Source organism: Erinaceus europaeus, chromosome 7 (genome assembly GCF_950295315.1).
Source record: "Erinaceus europaeus chromosome 7, mEriEur2.1, whole genome shotgun sequence".
Classification (NCBI taxonomy): Eukaryota; Metazoa; Chordata; class Mammalia; order Eulipotyphla; family Erinaceidae; genus Erinaceus; species Erinaceus europaeus.
Genome location: NC_080168.1, coordinates 115,530,569 through 115,549,396, shown reverse-complemented (window position 1 = coordinate 115,549,396; position 18,828 = coordinate 115,530,569). Strand labels below are relative to the sequence as shown.

At 47.8% G+C, this 18,828-nt stretch overlaps 1 protein-coding gene and 1 pseudogene across 1 annotated transcript; both read left to right on the top strand.

Moving 5' to 3' along the window:
* Window positions 1–9,918, top strand: part of LOC132539524 (tubulin alpha-1C chain-like) — a 79,928-nt pseudogene extending 70,010 nt beyond the window's left edge.
* Window positions 9,801–16,607, top strand: LOC132539354 (tubulin alpha chain-like). Its single transcript, XM_060193534.1, has 2 exons — window positions 9,801–10,206; window positions 16,492–16,607. Exons 1-2 carry the CDS (start codon window positions 9,801–9,803, stop codon window positions 16,605–16,607), a joined length of 522 nt encoding a protein of 173 aa, XP_060049517.1.
* The last annotated feature ends 2,221 nt before the right edge of the window (window positions 16,608–18,828 follow it).

The window sequence follows — 18,828 nt, the reverse complement described above, 5'->3', positions numbered from 1 at the left end:
GCGGAGACATGTACCTCTGGTGCATTCTGGGCTGTGCTATCCTGGGCCCTGGGTCTAGTTTCCAGGAGGAGGTGATACAATTTCTATATGAATGTTGCCTGGCCCCATTAAAAAAAAAAAAAAAAAAAGTCTATGGAATGGTCAGCTTTTTTTTTTTTTTTTTTTTTGCCTCCAGGGTTATTGCTGGGGTTCGGTGCCTGCACCACGAATTCACTGTTCCTGGAGGCCATTTTTTCCCTTTTGTTACCCTGGTTGTTTTTGTTTTTATTATCGTTGTGGTTATTATTATCGCTGCTATTGATGGCGTTGTTGTTGGATAGGACAGAGAGAAATGGAGAGAGGAGGAGAAGACAGAGAGAGGGAGAGAAAGATAGACACCTGCAGACCTGTTTCACCACCTGTGAAGCGACCCCCCCCATGCAGTTGGGAAGCCGAACCGGAATCCTTACGCGGGTCCCTGAGCTTTGCGTCACTTGCGCTTAACCTGCTGCGCTACCGCCCAACCCCCTAGAACGGTTAATTTTCACAAAGAAATCACCGTAAACTCTGTAACTTCTTAGCAAAATGATTCTTTTAAAAAAATTATTTATTTATTCCCTTTTGTTGCCCTTGTTTTATTGTTGTAGTTATTCTTATTGTCGTCGTTGTTGGATAGGACAGAGAGAAATGGAGAGAGGAGGGGAAGACAGAGGGGGAGAGAAAGACACCTGCAGACCTGCTTCACCGCCTGTGAAGCGACTCCCCTGCAGGTGGGGAGTCGGGGGCTCGAACCGGGATCCTTACGCCAGGCCTTGCGCTTTGTGCCACCTGCGCTTAAGCCACTGCGCTGCCGCCGGACTCCCAGCAACACGATTCTATATTATTCTTCAGCTGCCGCCACAGCACAAATCCATGCCGTACAGTTCTGGAGGCTGGAGGCCTGAGACCAGGGTGCCTCCTGTTGGTGGCAGGCTGCCATACCCTCCTCTGCTCACTTGGCAAACCAGCGCTCCCAGGTCCTTGTCATCAGCACTAAGCACCAGGCTCTGACCTTGTGACCCAGTTACCTCCCCGAGCTTCTGCCTCCCTGCTGGCCATCACGGTGGACTTCCTCCTTGTAGGAATTGGAGAGATACAAGCACTGTGCCCAAGACAGGCTATCTGAGCCCTGCCCACAGACCGTGCACCCCGTAATGCAATCAAGAGAGCCAACAGCAAGGAACCAGATTTCACAGCTTGGTAGGTGACCACCTCTCTAGCTTAGCTTTTTCTCTTCTGAAATAGGGTTGGTTTACTAGACACCATTCAGGCAGAGTGAAGGGGGAAAACATCCCATAATTAGCATTTTGGTTTTGTTGTGAACACAAAGATTTTCCTCCTCCTCTTTCCTTACAGTCTATGAACTGGACTCTGTCCCTTGGGTTCAGGTCAAACAGAGCTCCTGAGGGAACTGGGTGAGCAAGCTGACTCTTGTCAGCTTGTGGGCTGTTCCACATTTACAAGGTCAGCAAGGGACCACAAGTCCCCAAAACAAAGAATGTGGTTTAGAATGAGGCAATCTGGATCTAACAAGAACAAGCAAAAAAAAAAAAAGGCCTTTCAGGGTTTGTAGATGGCTTGTATTCCTGATTTGACTGGAACAAAATATGCTGGAGGGTGAGGGAAAAAACACAGACTAGAGGACCGAAATAGCAAAGAGCTATAAAAATAGACCTTTGAATACAGCCCCGCATCTGTTAGGACTCATTACCAGCCTCCTTCTTTCATTGTGTCTTAGAACCTAAGAGCTTGGTGATCATCCCAGGTCTGGAGAGATGGGGATAATAAACATGCACTTACGATTTTATACAGCTCAGGTGTTAGCGCAGTGGGTAGTGTGTCAGACTTGTGTGTGTGAGGTCCCGAGTTTCATCCCCAGCATTTGTATATACCAGAGTGATGCTCTGGTTCTCTCTTACTGATAAATAAATACATCTTTAAAAATAATAATAAGTGGTCCGGGAGGTGGCTCAGTGGCTAATAAGACACTGGACTTTCAAGCATGAGGTCCTGAGTTCAATCCCCGGCAGCACATGTACTAGAGTGATGTCTGGTTCTTTCTCTCCTCCTATCTTTCTCATTAATAAATAAATAAAATCTTAAAAAAAAGAAAGAAGGGAGTCGGGCTGTAGCGCAGCGGGTTAAGCGCAGGTGGCGCAAAGCACAAGGACCGGCATAAGGATCCCGGTTCGAACCCCGGCTCCCCACCTGCAGGGGAGTCACTTCACAGGCAATAACTCTGGTGGCAGAGAGTAAATCAAATAAATAAGTAAATAAAGTTTTAGGGCTGGGAGATAGCATAATAGTTATGCAAAAAGACCTTCAAACCTGAGGCTGCAATTTCAGTCTCCTGCTGAATCACCACCGGAAGCCAGAATTGCTTTGCTGTGTGCATGACCCAGGTTCGAGCCTGGTCCCCAGTGCATTGAAGGAAACTTTGGTGCAGTGGTCTCTCTCTCTCTCTCGTTATCCCTGAGCAGTGAAGCATAATGACTATAGGAAAGACTTTCATGTCGGTGGGGGAGATGGAGATGTCTAAAGCTCTGGGGAAATTCTAGGCCAGCCTCACCTATATTAGTCACCAATTCCCAGAGTATAAACACACCCACCACAGCTTATTTCCAACTACCTATGTGCTATCCTACTGGCTCGGATTCTGGGATTACCTATTTATGTATTTTTACCAGAGCTTGCATCTGCTCTGGTAAAACTGCACCAATCTGGTTTATGGTTGTGCTGGGGATTAAACTTTAGGGACCTCAGAGCCTCAGGCATTAAAGTCATTTTGCATAACCATTATGCTATCTCCCCACCCAATCCCTGGAAATCTAATAATAAGTGACTCTAGCTGGCTCTGGACTCCAGTGAGCAGACGAAACAGTCACAGTTCAGGTTAGGGAGAAGCCCACTGGGAATGAAGTGGGAAGACATACCCACTGGAGACTCAGACGGCTTTTAATTAGATCAAATTTGAGATGGTTCTGCCTGATTCCTCCCCATATAGTTTATATACTTATATTTCTTTGTTTGAGTTCCTACTGTAATAATATGTAGGAAAGAGTAAATCCTGAGTGACCTTTCAAATACCTAGCTGTGTGTCCTAGGGAGAGGGGGTTAGGTAGGCAGAGACCCAGGAAGGTGAAAGGTGAAAGGTTATCTATCATAAGATGCATAATCTCTAAGTAAATCTAAGTAAATCCCCTCCTTTCTTGGCTGCTGGCAAGAGGTCGTAGTCACAGAAGGAAAATCCTTGGGCCTATTAATTTGGGTTTCCTAGGTACTTTTTAGTTTACTGGTTTTTGTCATAAGCGGGACTTCATCTCTTTGGGCCAATTTTCTCAGATAGAGACAGAAAGAGAAACCACCACAACAAAACTTTCTCTGGAGCCACTCTCTGTCTCTCAATCTCTGTCTCTGTCTCTCTTTCTCTCTCAGAGAGGGACAGAGATAAATAAAGGGGAAAGAGAGAAAGATAGCTGTAGCACTGATCCACCACTCGGGAAGCTTCCCCCACTGCAGGTGGGGACTGGGGGCTTGAACTCAGGTTCTTATACATGGTAGCGCTTTCACTCCCCTGGGTGCACCATCACCTGCACCTGTTGTGGAGTTGTTCCCCTTCTTCACTTGTTCGCAGCATTTGACACCTGAGTTCTCCTTTCTAAGACTTTACTGGGGCAAGCGTCAACCCGGCTTTGACCTAGCACGTTATGATCGGGCCCTCCTCAATCGCTATCGAACAGGCCATGGCTGGTGCGCCTCTATGTTCCATCGCTGGGGAGCCAGAGACGACCCGAACTGCCCCTGCGGCTCCAGACAGACTATGACCCACATAGTCAACGACTGCCACCTCTCCAGATTCAAAGGAGGTCTCGAAACTCTACATCAGGCTTAACCTGACGCTGTTGACTGGCTACTGAAGAAGGGCAAACGCTAGAAGAAGAACTGGGTTTCCTCCTCCTAACTCACTGACTTCCTATTCAAGAAGCTGATACTGGTTGTCTCTTCTTGCCATGCTCAATCCTTGGTCTTGTATATTTGTTTGTTTGGTCTTCACTGGAGCTTCACTGCTCCAGGCTGACTTTTGCAGATAGAAAGACAGAGACAGAGACATCAGAGCACCAAAATTTCTTTTGATACACTGGGGCCTAGTTCAAACCTGGGCCATGAACTTGGCCAAGCAAACATACTATCCAAGTGAGCTGTCTTGTTGACTTCTATTTCTTCCTTATCCTCTTCTTCCTCTTCCTCCTTTTTAAAATCCGGTTTGTTACTGAGGCTCAGTGCCTGCACAACTCCACTGTTGTAGGTGAGCAGGGGGCATTTTTTTCCTTTCCTGTTTTTACAAATTTTTAAAAAATTATCTTTTTATTGGATAGAGGCAGCCAGAAATCAAGAGGCATGGGGAAGATAGGGAGAGAGACAGAGAGACACCTGCAGCACTGCTTCACCACTCACAAAGCTTTCTTTCCCCCTGTAGGTGGGGATGGGGCTAGAACCTGGGTCCTTACACATTGTAACATGTGCACTCAACCAGGTGTTCTACCACATGGGCCTCCTTTTCTTTTCCTTTCTCTTTCTTTCTTTCTTTCTTCTCCTTTTTTTTTTTTTTTTTTTGCCTCCAGGGTTATTGCTGGAGCTCGGTGCCTGCACTACAAATCCAGTGCTCCTGAAGGCCATTCTCCCCATTTTGTTGCCCTTGCTGTTACCCTTGTTGTCATTATTATTATTGTTGTCATTGTTGGATAGGACAAAGAGAAATTGAGAGAGGAAGGGAGGCAGAGAGGGGGAGAGAAAGACAGACACCCACAGACCTGCTTCACCGACTCCCCTGCAGGTGGGGAGCCGGGGGCTTGAACCGGCATCCTTACGCTGGTCCTTGCACTTCACATCATTTGTGCTTAACTCGCTGCGCTACCACCCGGCCCCCCCCCTTTTTTTTTTTTTTTTTTTTTTTTACCAGAGCATGTTCAGCTCTGGCTTATGGTGGTGCAGGAGATTGAACCTGGGACTTTGGAGCCTCAGGCATGAGTCCTTTTTGTTTAGTTTTGATAGAAGGTGGGAGACAGAGGTGGGGAGGCGAGAGTGCAGGAGAGAATCAAAGAGGAAGAGAGGCACTAGGCTGGGTGGGCACACTTAGCTGAACACACACACCCACCACTCTTGGCGGACATTTGTCCTTTTTCCTTTTATTTTCCCCATTAAATTTTATTTATAGACATATAGAAATTGAGAGATAGAGAGCGAGAGAAAAAGAGAGACACTTGCAGACTTGCCTCAGTGTTCGTTGAGCTCCCCCTGCAGGTATGTGGGCTCAAATGGGTGTGCTGCCACCTGGCCTAGACTGATTTTTATTCTGCCACTTTACTGAGTTTATTGATAGTTTCTAGTGAGTTTTTTTTTTTTTTTGGTGGAGTCCTTAGGATTTTCTTTTTTTTAATTTTATTTATTTCTCCTTTTGTTGCCCTTGTTTTTTATTGTTATTGTAGTTATTATTGTGTTATTGATGTCATCATTGTTGGATAGGACAGAGAGAAATGGAGAGAGGCAGAGAGGGGGAGAGAAAGATAGGCACCTGCAGACCTGCTTCACCACCTGCAGGTGGGGATTTGGAGGCTCGAACCTGGATCCTTACACGCCATGTGCGCTTAAACCTCTGTGCTACTACCACCTGACTCCACCTTAGGATTTTTTAAATGTTTATTTATTTATTTATAATATTTATTCCTTTTGTTGCCCTTGTTTTATTGTTGTAGTTATTATTGTTGTCATTGTTGGATAGGACAGAGAGAAATGGAGAGAGGAGGGGAAGACAGAGAGGGGGAGAGAAAGATAGACACCTGCAGACCTGCTTCACTGCCTGTGAAGTGACTCCCCTGCAGGTGGGGAGCCAGGGCTCAAACCTGGATCCTTATGCCAGTCATTGTGCTTTGCACCACCTGTGCTTAACCCGCTGCACTACAGCCTGACTTCCTACCTTACGATTTTTTATAGATGTTATTAAGTCACCTGCAAATAGCTATGCCTTCATTTTTCTTCCAATTTGGACATTTTTATCTAATGTATATATCTAAATCTATCTATATCTATATATATTTGCTTGTGCAATAGTTCCTGGGCAGGACTCACACACACACATACACACCCACCAAGTGATTCTCTATCCTGGAGGTGTAAATCATTCCAAAAGAGTCCACCTGCTGTGTCATGTTCAGGCATCTGTCTCCCTCCCACAGCGTGAGTGCATCTCCATCCACGTTGGCCAGGCTGGTGTCCAGATCGGCAATGCCTGCTGGGAGCTCTACTGCCTGGAACACGGCATCCAGCCTGATGGCCAGATGCCCAGTGACAAAACCATTGGGGGAAGAGATGACTCCTTCAACACCTTCTTCTGTGAGACGGGCGCTGGCAAGCATGTGCCCAGGGCAGTGTTTGTAGACCTGGAGCCCACAGTCATCGGTGAGTTGGCCTCAGTCAGACCCCAGGGCTGGGGTGTGTCCAGGGGCCCCTTTGACTTCCTGGGTTGGGCGGTCTCACACAGGGTCAGTGACGGGTGGCTGCTGTGGTGTCCTTTGCAGATGAAGTTCGCACTGGCACCTACCGCCAGCTCTTCCACCCTGAGCAGCTCATCACAGGCAAGGAAGATGCTGCCAATAACTATGCCCGTGGCCACTACACCATTGGCAAGGAGATTATTGACCTTGTCTTGGACCGAATCCAGAAGCTGGTATGTGAATTCTCAAAAATAAAGTACAATAAAGAAGAAGATAGTCAGGCCACCCCATTAGCTGGGGCCCTAATCGGGGAGTCTTGAGATTCCCAAACAGCTATGATGGGCCTAGACCTCGAATAAATCCCTCTCTCCACTGTTACCGGTCATTTCTATCAGGAACAACACAATGGGGTCTCATAGGACCCTGCCCTCAACTTGAATCAACAATGGTAGAGAATGTTCCATCCTCTGAAGGGAGGATGGACAACATACTCTATGCTACACTTGAGGAAGATGGGTCCTGATATTGGGGCAGCTTGGAATGTTCCTACTCATGACCACAGAATGTGAGCTCAGATCTACAGAGATGCAGAGGTCATATAGGCTCCTAAGCTGAATATGGGCCCCAGATCACATCAAATCAATGGGGTTTACAGTCAACAATATTTATACACCTTTCCATATTAGGGAGCTACTCTTCCCTGATCCAGCTTTCTGGTCCTTTTTCCAGCCATGACATCATTTCCCCAGACAATAACTTGAACACACCTGCATATCAGATTTCAGGCTCAGACAGAACAAAGAAAAAAAGAAAGAAAGAAAGAAAAAAAACCTAGTATAGCCATAGGCCCTTTGGAATATAACTAAAATATGCCTACTAGCTCTCTACAAAGTGGAGGACCCCCCCCAACTCTTTGTTTTGTTTTGTTTTTTTATTTTTATTGGGGAATTAATGTTTTACATTCAACAGTAAATACAATAGTTTGTACATGCATAACATTCCCCAGTTTCCTATTTAACAATACAACCCCCCACTATGTCATTTATCATCCTTTATGGACCTGTATCCCCCAACATTTCATCTGCACTATTCCAGCCTTTATCCATGATTGGTCAACAACTTGTTTGGCTTTGTATATTAACTCGCTTTCCAACCACCAGGTTTCAGATGCTAGCATGATGCAGACCAGACTTCCCTGGACAGACAGCCCCACCAATGTGTCCTGGAGCTCTGCTTCCCCAGAGCTCTTCCCCACTAGGGAAAGAGAGAGACAGGCTGGGAGTATGGATCAACCTGTCAACACCCATGTTCAGTGGGGAAGAAATTACGGAAGCCAGACCTTCAACCTTCTACACCTCACAGTGACCTTGGGTCCATACTCCCAGAGGGTTAAAGAGTAGGAAAGCTATCAAGATGGGATACAGAGTTCTGGTGGTGGGAATTGTGTGGAATTGCACCCCTCTTATGCTATGGTTTAGTCAATGTTTCCTTTTTTATTTTATTTTTTTGCTATTGTAGTTATCATTGTTGTAATTGATATCGTCGTTGTTGGATAGGACAGAGAGAAATGAATACAGCAGGGGAAAACAGAGAGGGGGAGAGAAAGACGGACACCTGCAGACATGCCTCACCACCTGTGAAGGAACTACATTACAGGTGGGGAGCTGGGGGCTCAAACCAGTATCCTTAAGCCGGTCCTTGCATTTTGTGCCACGTGCGCTTAACCCGCTGCGCTTCCGCCCGACTCCCTAATGTTTCCTTTTTATAAATAAAAAAAGAAGAAGAAGAAGAAGATAGTGAGAGGGGGCCAGATGGTGGCACACCTGGTTAAGTGTTCACATGACAGTGTGCGAAGGACCTAGGTTCAAGCCCCTGGTCCTAACCTGCATGGGGACAGCTTCACAAGTGGTGAAGCAGAGCTGCAGGTGTCTGTCTTTTTCCCTCTCTTATCTCCCCTTCCCTTCTCAACTTCTCTGTCTCTATCCAATAATAAATAAATGAATAGGTTTTTTATGTATTTCTTATTGATTCCCTTTTGTTGCCCTTGTTGTTTCATTGTTGTAGTTATTGTTGTCGTTGTTGGATAGGACAGAGAGAAATGGAGAGAGATGGGGAAGACAGAGAGGGGGAGAGAAAGATAGACACCTACAGACCTGCTTCACCGCCTGTGAAGCGACTCCCCTGCAGGTGGAGAGCCAGGGGCCTGAACCAGGATCCTTATGCCACTTGCGCTTAACCCGCTGCACTACCTACCGCCTGAATCCCTATGCATTTCTTTTTTTTTTTCCTCCTCCTCCAGGGTTATTGCTGGACTCGGTGCCTGCACCATGAATCCACCGCTCCTGGAGGCCATTTTTTTCCCCCTTTTGTTGCCCTTGTTGTAGCTTCCTTGTGGTTATTATTATTGCCCTTGTTGACGCAATTCGTTGTTGGATAGGACAGAGAGAAATGGAGAGAGGAGGGGAAGACAGAGAAGGGGAGAGAAAGATAGACACCTGCAGACCTGCTTCACCGCCTGTGAAGCGACTCCCCTGCAGGTGGGGAGCCGGGGGCTCGAACCGGGATCCTTACGCCGGTCCCTGCGCTTTGCGCCACATGCGCTTAACCCACTGCGCCACCGCCCGACCCCCCCCTATGCATTTCTTAAGATGGTATGAGAAGTGAAGGTGTATCCACTATGATGGCATCACAGAAAACTGTAACTGTGTCTCCTCTGCTCTCTTCTAACAGGCCGACCAGTGCACAGGGCTTCAGGGCTTCCTGGTTTTCCACAGCTTTGGTGGGGGAACCGGTTCTGGGTTCACCTCTCTGCTGATGGAGCGGCTCTCTGTGGACTACGGCAAGAAGTCCAAGCTCGAGTTCTCCATCTACCCAGCCCCCCAGGTCTCCACAGCTGTAGTGGAGCCCTACAACTCCATCCTCACCACCCACACCACCCTGGAGCACTCTGACTGTGCCTTCATGGTAGACAATGAGGCCATCTATGGCATCTGTCGTAGAAACCTTGATATTGAGCGCCCAACCTATACCAACCTTAATCGCCTTATTAGCCAGATTGTGTCCTCCATCACTGCTTCCCTCAGGTTTGATGGAGCCCTGAATGTTGACCTGACAGAATTCCAGACCAACCTGGTGCCCTACCCCCGCATCCACTTCCCTCTGGCCACCTACGCCCCTGTCATCTCTGCTGAGAAAGCCTACCATGAACAGCTTTCTGTCGCAGAGATCACCAATGCGTGCTTTGAGCCAGCCAACCAGATGGTGAAGTGTGACCCTCGCCATGGTAAATACATGGCCTGCTGCCTGTTGTACCGTGGTGACGTGGTCCCCAAAGATGTCAATGCTGCCATTGCCACCATCAAGACCGAACGCAGCATCCAGTTTGTGGACTGGTGCCCCACTGGCTTCAAAGTTGGCATCAATTACCAGCCTCCCACTGTGGTCCCTGGTGGAGACCTGGCCAAGGTCCAGCGGGCTGTGTGCATGCTGAGCAACACCACGGCCATCGCTGAGGCCTGGGCCCGGCTGGACCACAAGTTTGACCTGATGTACGCCAAGCGTGCCTTTGTTCATTGGTATGTGGGTGAGGGCATGGAGGAGGGAGAGTTTTCTGAGGCCCGTGAGGACATGGCTGCCCTGGAGAAGGATTATGAGGAGGTTGGAGGGGATAAACTGATAGAGAGAGTAAGGCTGAAGAGTATTAAACTCTCTGCTGCAATTTCGCTCCCCTCTGTGTTGATGTCATCTTATTTGTGTTTTATGAAGTTGTCTATTGTCTTCCTAAACACTTCAATAAAAGTGATGTTTGCTTATGAATGTCAGATTGGTTGTTTCTATTGCTATATTAAATATTCATCCCACTTTGAGCTTCTTTGGGAATACAGCAGGCTGGCAGAAGACTGCGCTGATCAGTTGATCAGCCGTTCAAGTGGCCGGGCTAAAGAGACAGCTCACTGGGTAGGGAGCATTTCTTGCATGTGGGAGGTGCCATGGCATTGCAGAAAGGTCCAGTGCTGTGGTGTGACAATGGGTAAAGCCCTGGATCACAAAATAAATATATAAATCCTTCAGGTGACTGACGTGTGCTATGCATTATTATTATTATTATTATTATTAATTAATTTATTTATTTAAGAAGGGAGACATTAACAAAATCATAGGATGGGGGGGTTACAACTCCACACAATTCCCGCCACCCAATCTCCATATCTCATCCCCTCCCCAATAGCTTTCCCATTCTCTATCCCTCTGGGAGCATGAACCCAGGGTCGTTGTGGGTTGCAGAAGGTGGGAGGTCTGGCTTCTGTAATTGCTTCCCCGCTGAACATGGGCGTTGACTGGTGGGTCCATACTCCCAGTCTGCCTCTCTCTTTCCCTAGTAGGATGAGTCTCTGGGGAAGCGGAGCTCCAGGACATATTGTGGGGCCTTCAGTCCAGGGAAGCCTGGCCAGCATCCTGATGGCATCTGGAACCTGGTGGCTGAAAAGAGAGTTAACATACAAAGCCAAACAAATTGTTGAAGAATCATGGACCCAAAGGTTGGAATAGTGGAGATGAAGTGTTGGGGGGGTACTCACTGCAAACTCTAGTGTACTACTGCTTTCAGGTATATATTTGCCCTAGTTTATGGATACCTGTGAACATATGCTCTATCTCCTGGAACCTGGTCTATATCTAGGTTTTGGGACTTTGTTAGGAAGTGAACCACCTGGGATGGAATTAGAGAATACTATGAAAGGAAAGGTCTCACCCAAGTAATGAAGCTGAAGAGTTGTTGTTCTACACCTGAAGTCTCTGGACACAGTCTGAAGTGAAGCATGCTGGGGTGGCACTCCTTGTATTGATTAGGTTGTGATCAGTGGATGCAATATTATTTGATAAGAATTGGGAGAAGCATACGGGAAAGTGGGCCCTACCCTAGGGTCCCAGGACTTGGGGGAAATTTAGGTTCTATATTGGAAATGTGAGGTTCCTGCTGTCTTAGGGTTCAAGAAGACAATGGATAGTTACTGTTATCATCACATTATTTGGTAATTGGGTTAACTTTGAAAAGTCTCTTTGTTAGACATACAATTTTCCCCCTCTCATATTAATTAAATAGTGATTTATATGACTACAATTTAATGGGTGTGTACATAACACCATTCCCATCACCAAAAGATTGTGTCCCATCCCACTCACCCATCCCCCCACCCCCGCCGGCCCAGGAAGCCGAATGTCCACCCTCCCCCTCACCACAGGGTTTTTACTTTGGTGCCCTACTTTCAATTTAGTCAGATCCTTTTAGTTTAGTTTCCCTTTCTGATCTTCTTTCTCAACTTCTGTTGATGAGTGGGATCACCCCATACTCATCTTTATCTTTCTGACTTAGCTTACTTAAGATAATTCCTTCTAGCTCTGACCAAGATGGGTCAGAGAAGGTGAGTTCATTGTTCTTAGTAGCTGCATAGTATTCCACTGTGTAAATATACCACAGCTTTCTCAGCCACTCATCTGTTGTTGGACACCTGGGTTGCTTGCAGGTTTTAGCTATTATGAATTGTGCTGCTATGAACATAGGAGTACACACATCTTTTTGGTTGGGTGTTATGGAGTCCTTGGGGTATATCCCCAGGAGAGGAATTACTGGATCATATGGAAGGTCCATGTCTAGCCTTGTGAGAGTTCTCCAGACTGCTCTCCACAGAGGCTGTACCAATTTACATTCCCACCAGCAGTGCAGAAGGGTTCCTCTGTCCCCACAGCCTCTCCAGCATTTGTTGCTGCTGTCCTTTTTGATGTATGCCATTCTCACAGGAGTGAGGTGATATCTCAATGTTGTCTTTATTTGCATTTCTCTGACAATCAGCAACCTGGAGCAGTTTTTCATATGTTTGTTGGCCTTTTGGATCTCCTCTGGAGTGAATGTTTTGTTCATATCCTCTGCCCATTTTTGGATGGGGTCATTTGTTTTTTTGGTGCTAAGTTTGCTGAGCTTTTTGTATATTTTGGTGATTAGTCTCTTGTCTGATGTATGGCATGTAAAGATCTTCTCCCATTCTGTGAGGGGTCTCCTTGTTTTTGTGCTAGTTTCTTTGGCTGTGCAGAAGCTTTTCAATTTGATATAGTCCCATTTGTTTGTTTCTGCTTTAGCCTTCCTTGCAATTGGGTTTGTTTCATCAAAGATGTCCTTGAGGTTTAGGTAGGAAAGTGTTTTTACCAATGTTTTCTTCTAAGTATTTGATTGTTTCTGGTCTAACATCCAGGTCTTTAATCCATTTGGAGTTGATTTTTGTTTATGGTGAGATAAAGTGGTTCAGTTTCATTCTTCTGCATGTTTCAACCCAGTTTTCCCAGCACCATTTATTGAAGAGAGCCTCCTTCTTCCATTTAATACTTTGGGCCCCCTTATCAAAGATTAGATGTCCATAGGTGTGCTATGCATTATTTAAAAAAAATATCTTGGGGGTTGGGCAGTAGTGCAGTGGGTTAAGCACACGTAGCACAAAGTGCAAGGACTGGTGGAAGGATCCTGGTTCAAGCTCCCAGCTCCCCACCTGGAGGGGGGACACTTCACAGGTGATGAAACAGGTCTGCAGTTGTCTATCTTTCTCTCCCCCCTCTGTCTTCCAACAACAATGACAATAATAACTACAATTCTGTCCTATCCAACAACAGCGACAATAATAACTACAACAATAAAACAACAAGGGCAACAAAAGGGAATAAATAGATAAATATAAAAAAGGTAATAAATAAATATTTTTTAAAAATCTGATTATACTAATGAGATATATATGGAGAAAGACACAGAGAGACCAGAGCACTGCTCAGCTCTGGCTAAAGTGCTGGGGATTGAATCTGGGGCCTGAGAGCCTTAGCACTCTTTTTTTTTTAATTAATTAATTTATTTTTGCCTCCAGGGTTATTGCTGGGGCTCGGTACCTGCACCACGAATCTCTGCTCCTAGAGGCCACTTTTTCCCTTCTGTTGCCCTTGTTGCTTTATCATTGTTGTTATTGTTCATTGTTGGATAGGACAGAGAGAAATGGAGAGAGGAGGGGAAGACAGATAGGGGGAGAGAAAGACAGACACCTGCAGACCTGCTTCACCGCCTGTGGGTCCTCAAACCTTATGCCGGTCCTTGTGCTTTGTGCCATGTGCGCTTAACCCCTTGTGCTACCACCCTACCCCCTAATGTTCTTTTTTTTTATTTTTTTTAAAATAATTTATTTCTTTATTGGGGAATTAATTTTTTACATTCAACAGTAAATACAATAGTTTGAACATGCATAACATTCCCCAGATTCCCATTTAACAATACAACCCCCACTATTTCATTCATCATTTTTCATGGACCTGTATTCTCCCCACCTACCCACCCACCCCAGAGTCTTTTACTTTGGTGTAATACTCCAATTCCATTTCAGGTTCGACTTGTGTTTTCTTTTCTGGTCTTGTTTTTCAACTTCGGCCTGATAATTTTAAAATTTTTATGTATTGGATAGAGACAGGCAGAAATCATGGTCCTGGGGGTGGCACAGTGGATAGAGCACTGGACTCTTAAGCATGAGGTCCTGAGTTCGATCCCCGACAGCACATGTACCAGAGTGATGTCTGGTTTGTTCTTTCTCTCCTCCTGTCTTTCTCATTAACAAATAAATAAAATCTTCCCAGGTTCAATCCCCTGCATCACCATAAGCCAGAGCTGAGGAGTGCTCTGGTAAAAGAAAGAAATAAAGAAATAAAATCTTTAAAGAGAGATGGCCAAAAATTGAGAGGGAAGGGTGAGATAGGGTGAGAGAGAGAGACACCTGCAGCACTGCTTCACTGCTTGCAAAGCTTTCCCTCTGCAAGTGGGGACTGGGGCTCAAACCCAGGTTCTTCTGCACTGTGCCATGCGCTCAACCAGATGTGTCACTAGCTGGCTTCACCTGCTCTGCACTGCTAGCGCTCAGCTGAGTGGTGACAAAATTATCTCAAAAGTGGGAGTCGGAAAGCAACGATTGCCATCTCAACATGCTTCACCTCAGAATGTATCCAGACTTCACGTGTGGAATGACAACCCTTCAGCTTCATTACTTGGGTGAGACCTTTCCTTTTATAGTACACTCTAATTTCATCTCAGGTAGTTCACTTTCTAACAAAGTCCCATAACCTAGACATACAACAGTTTCTGTGAGAGAGAGCTTATGTTCACACGTATCCATAAACTACTGCAAAATATATACCTGAAAGCAGGATTACACTAGAGTTTGCAGTGAGTACCTCCCTAACACTTCCTCTCCACTATTCCAAACTTGGGATCCATGATTGCTCAACAAATTGTTTGGCTTTGTATGTTAACTCTCTTTTCAATCACCAGGTTCCAGATGCCACCAGGATGCTGGCTAGGCTTCCCTGGATTGAAGACCCCACCAATGTGTCCTGGAGCTCAGATTCCCCAGAGACACACCTTACTAGGGAAAGAGAGAGGCAGACTGGGAGTATGGACCGACCAGTCAACGCCCATGTTCAGCGGGGAAGCAATTACAGAAGCCAGACCCTCTACCTTCTGCAACCCTCAACGACCCTGGGTCCATGCTCCCAGAGGGCTAGAGAATGGGAAGGCTATCATGGGAGAGGGTGGGTTATGGGGATTGGGTGGTGGGAATTGTGTGGAGTTGTACCCCTCCTACCTTATGCCTTTGTTCACTAATCCTTTCTTAAATAAAAAATTAAAAAAAAAAAAAGTGGGAGTCGGGCGGTAGCGCAGTGGGTTAAGCGCACGTGGCGCAAAGCGCAAGGACCGGCGTAAAGATCCTAGTTTGAGCCCCTGGCTCCCCACCTGCAGGGGAGTTGCTTCACAGATAGTGAAGCAGGTCTGCAGGTGTCTGTCTTTCTCTCCCCTTTTCTCTCTTTCCCTCCTCTCTCCATTTCTCTCTGTCCTATCCAACAACGACGGCATCAATAACAACACCAATAACTACAACAGCAATAAAAACAAGGACAACAAAAGGGGGGAAGCAAGTTAAAAATTAAAATTAAAATTAAAAAATTATCTCAAAAGTGAAGAAAGAGGAGGGGGCAGGGCAATGAGACACCTAATTGAACCAGGGTTCGAGCCCCTGCTCCCCACTTGCTTGGGGGGAACTCTTCATGAGTGGTGAAACAGGTCTCTCCTTCTCTATCTTCCCTCACCTCTCAATTTCCCTCTGTCCTGTCAAAAAAATTTTAAAAGGGAAAAAAAATGGCCAGTGGAAGCAGTGGACTCTTAATGTGAGCCCAAGCAATAATCCTGGTAGCCAAAAAAAAAAAAAAAAAAAAGAAGCAATAGGGCAAGAGGGTTCACCTGGGAAACTGCTTGCTCTGTCATCTGCCTGGCCCTGGTTCAAGCCTGGTCCCCGCTATACAGGGGAAGCTTCAGTGTGTGCTGTCTCTCCTGTCCCTCTGTCTTCCTGCATGTGTCTGGAAGAAATCAGCCTGGACAAAATAGGACAATGTCATCAGCAGGCTCAGCTTGGCTCAGCATTTCTCCAGGTCACAGCACCTCTGAGAGTGTGAATGTGGATCACTTGGAGATACTGGAATGTGCTGCGGTTCACACACACCCCCATCAGTTGCTGCTTTGCTTCATTATTTTTCCTCCTGAGCACTGCTCTGCTCTACCTTTTGTGCTTATGTGGCTTATGGTGGTGTAGGGGATTGAACCCAGGACTTCCGAGTCTCTGATACGAAAGTCTTTTCTATAACCATTAAGCTGTCTCTCCCACCCTATAAGGCTGTTCTTGCAAAGCCCCAGCTGAGACCCCTGTTGGCTGCTCCAAAACGTGCATATTAAGGGCTCAGGCCCACGGGCAGAAACGACGGAGCTGGGATTCATGTCAGCAGCTGCGGTGCCTGGAAGACTGCTGTCCACGTTGGAACGGTCGCCCACGGGGAGGGCTTGCCATTGTGCTGGCTTCTTCCAACCCCACTTCCCCTAAGCAGTAACTTCTTAAGTGCACTTTGATTTGCCGGGCAGCTTTTGGCTACACATGGAAGAAGGAGATGGAGGTCCTGTGCCCCCAGCAACATCATCTGGGGGCCAGGTACAAGGAGCTCTTTAACTCGGAAGTTACGGTACTACCTTACTTGTGAGGCTGGGCTGCCCCTCCCACGTGGCCTTTCTGTGTTTCCAAATGCTTCCTTTTGTAGCCATTGCTTTTTGCTGGAAGGCCAGGCTGCAGCCCAGCCCCATGTGGGCCCAGGGGAAGGGAACCCAGCAGCCAGAGGAGCAGCTGGAGACCTTCCCAACCTGGAAGACCTGCCAGGTGCCACATGCAAGCACTGGCCTTCCTGAGTGAGTGAGAAAGAAGCAGATCAACCCTCCACCTTCAGCTGACACCCCAGGGGACCAAGAGGTCCATCCCCAGCCCAGCACTTCCCCAGCATAGCGCCCCTAGAATTGGGGCTGGTGGCTCCCAGGTAAAAACCCTTAGCCTCCAGAACAGCCTGGGGTGGGGGGCAGACTTGGGGAGCCTGAAGCCCCTGGTAGTCACCCCTGGTTAGGAGCAGCCCCCTCCACATGCCTCAGCCGGCCTCACAAGTGAATTTTCTCCTCCATGTGCCAAGAAAAAAAGGCTGCAACTTTCCAGCAGCCTGTAGTGGTGTGGGGCTGAAAGGAGGGAGAGAGAATATGCCGGCAGAGCTGAGAGTCTGGGGAAATGGGGGAGCAAAGTGCAGGTGGTGGGGGAAGGAGCTGCCCTCGTAATGATGATTTTCCTCCCCTGGAGCTGGAGCTGGAGCTGGGAGAGAAGGAAGAGGAGTTAGCCTGCAGCAAGAACAGATGTACCCCAAGGTCTAGGTCAATGCTTTGAGGATGGCAATCACCTCATCTGCCCTTGAGCAAATGGAAATCTGGACCCACAGCTTCAGCTGCTGCGGCTGCGGCTTAAAGGCAGTCTGGGGACAAGGCCTGAGAGGGCGCAGACTCAGAGCCTGGCTGGGCCCTGGGTTCTGGCTGTGCCACTGAGGACCGAGGACCGAGGCTCCCCTCCTGGGCCCTGCCCACCAGAACAACCTGTTTCTACCTGCCAGCCAGGTAGGAACAAGCCCCCAAGATCTGCTCTGAGCTGTAGTGAGTAGGGAGTGCCAGAGGCTGGTGTGGGGCCTGTCTGCCTGTCCGTCCACATGGCAAGCAGCTTGGCAAATGCCTCTGTCCTAGTGGTCAGGAAAGTTTGAACTCAGGGAGGTCACTGGAGGGTGCTGTGGAGGCTTCAGAGGGATCTCTGGTGCTGTGGTGTCTCTTTCTTTCTCTCTGTTTCGTTCTTTGAACGGCCCAGGAGCAGTGAGACCACACATGTCATTTGTGTACTGGCTCCACCAAAACAGACGGTGGTGCAGGGGCAGCTCGCTGACAGAGAGGGTACAGCCCGTGGGCCTGAACTAGCCTGAACTAGCCTGAACTAGCCTCACCTGGCTGCAGCCTCCCTCCCTCGACAAGGGCCTTGAAGTCCAGGCCTCCCTCTAGCTCCATGAAGCAAGTCTCTGATCCTGTGGCATTCTCACAAAGTGGCAGCCACTGCTTGCCAAAGCAGCAGCCAGGAAGCAGGCAGGACAGTCGCACACAGAGCCCTCACACTGCTCCAAGCTGGGGGCCTGGGGTCTGTGCATGTCAGCCAAGGCCACAAGGTGACGCCAGCAGACAACCTGGGCAGGTGGCTCCTGGACCCCAGTACCAGGGTGGCTGCAGACAGGAGGTGAAGGGAAGGCAGAGGTAGTGTCTTGTGGGGAAGGCTCCCACCGTCTTTCCTGCTGAGCAAGTCCCCTGCTGCTGACGTCCCATTAGCTGGCTTTCACCCCATCTGTCCCTGGGTCTGTCTACTCTGTGCTCTCCTCCTCCTTCTCCTCCTCTCCTTCTCTTTCTTCCCCTTCCCCTCCCCTCCCCCTCCCCCCCTCCCCCCCCCCTCCTCCTCCTCCTCCTCCTCCTTCTTCTTCTTCTTCTGTTGTTAGAGACAGAGGGGAAGAGAGAGAGAAAGAAAGAGATGGGAGAGAGAGAGATTGCAGCATGGAAGTATCCCTTGATGCAGTGAGGGCCAGGCTGGAACCTGAGTCCCTGAGTCCCGCACATAGCAAAGCAGCGCACTACCCAACTGAGCTATTTCGCCAGCCCACTGAGCAGGTCCTAGGAACCCATAAGCCTCACAAAAGCAGAGAAGGGTCATGTCCAGCCACAAGACAGAAAATGCTTTGAAGCAGCAGTATCACCACTCCAAAAATCTTCCTGTCCTCTCTCTTTTCAGAATGAGAGCAGAGCATGAAGCTTTCCCAGTCACCCAGGAGCTTCGTCTACACACACAGTGAGTGCCGTTCACTGGGG

What these genes read in the sequence shown, in the direction of transcription:
- LOC132539354 (XM_060193534.1), top strand. Translation starts at nt 9,801, where the DNA reads ATGGCCTGCTGCCTGTTGTACCGTGGTGACGTGGTCCCCAAAGATGTC. An exon ending in AGAGAGAGTAAGGCTGAAGA is followed by an intron (nt 10,207 to 16,491) that starts GTATTAAACTCT and finishes TTTGCCGGGCAG; the next exon opens with CTTTTGGCTACACATGGAAG.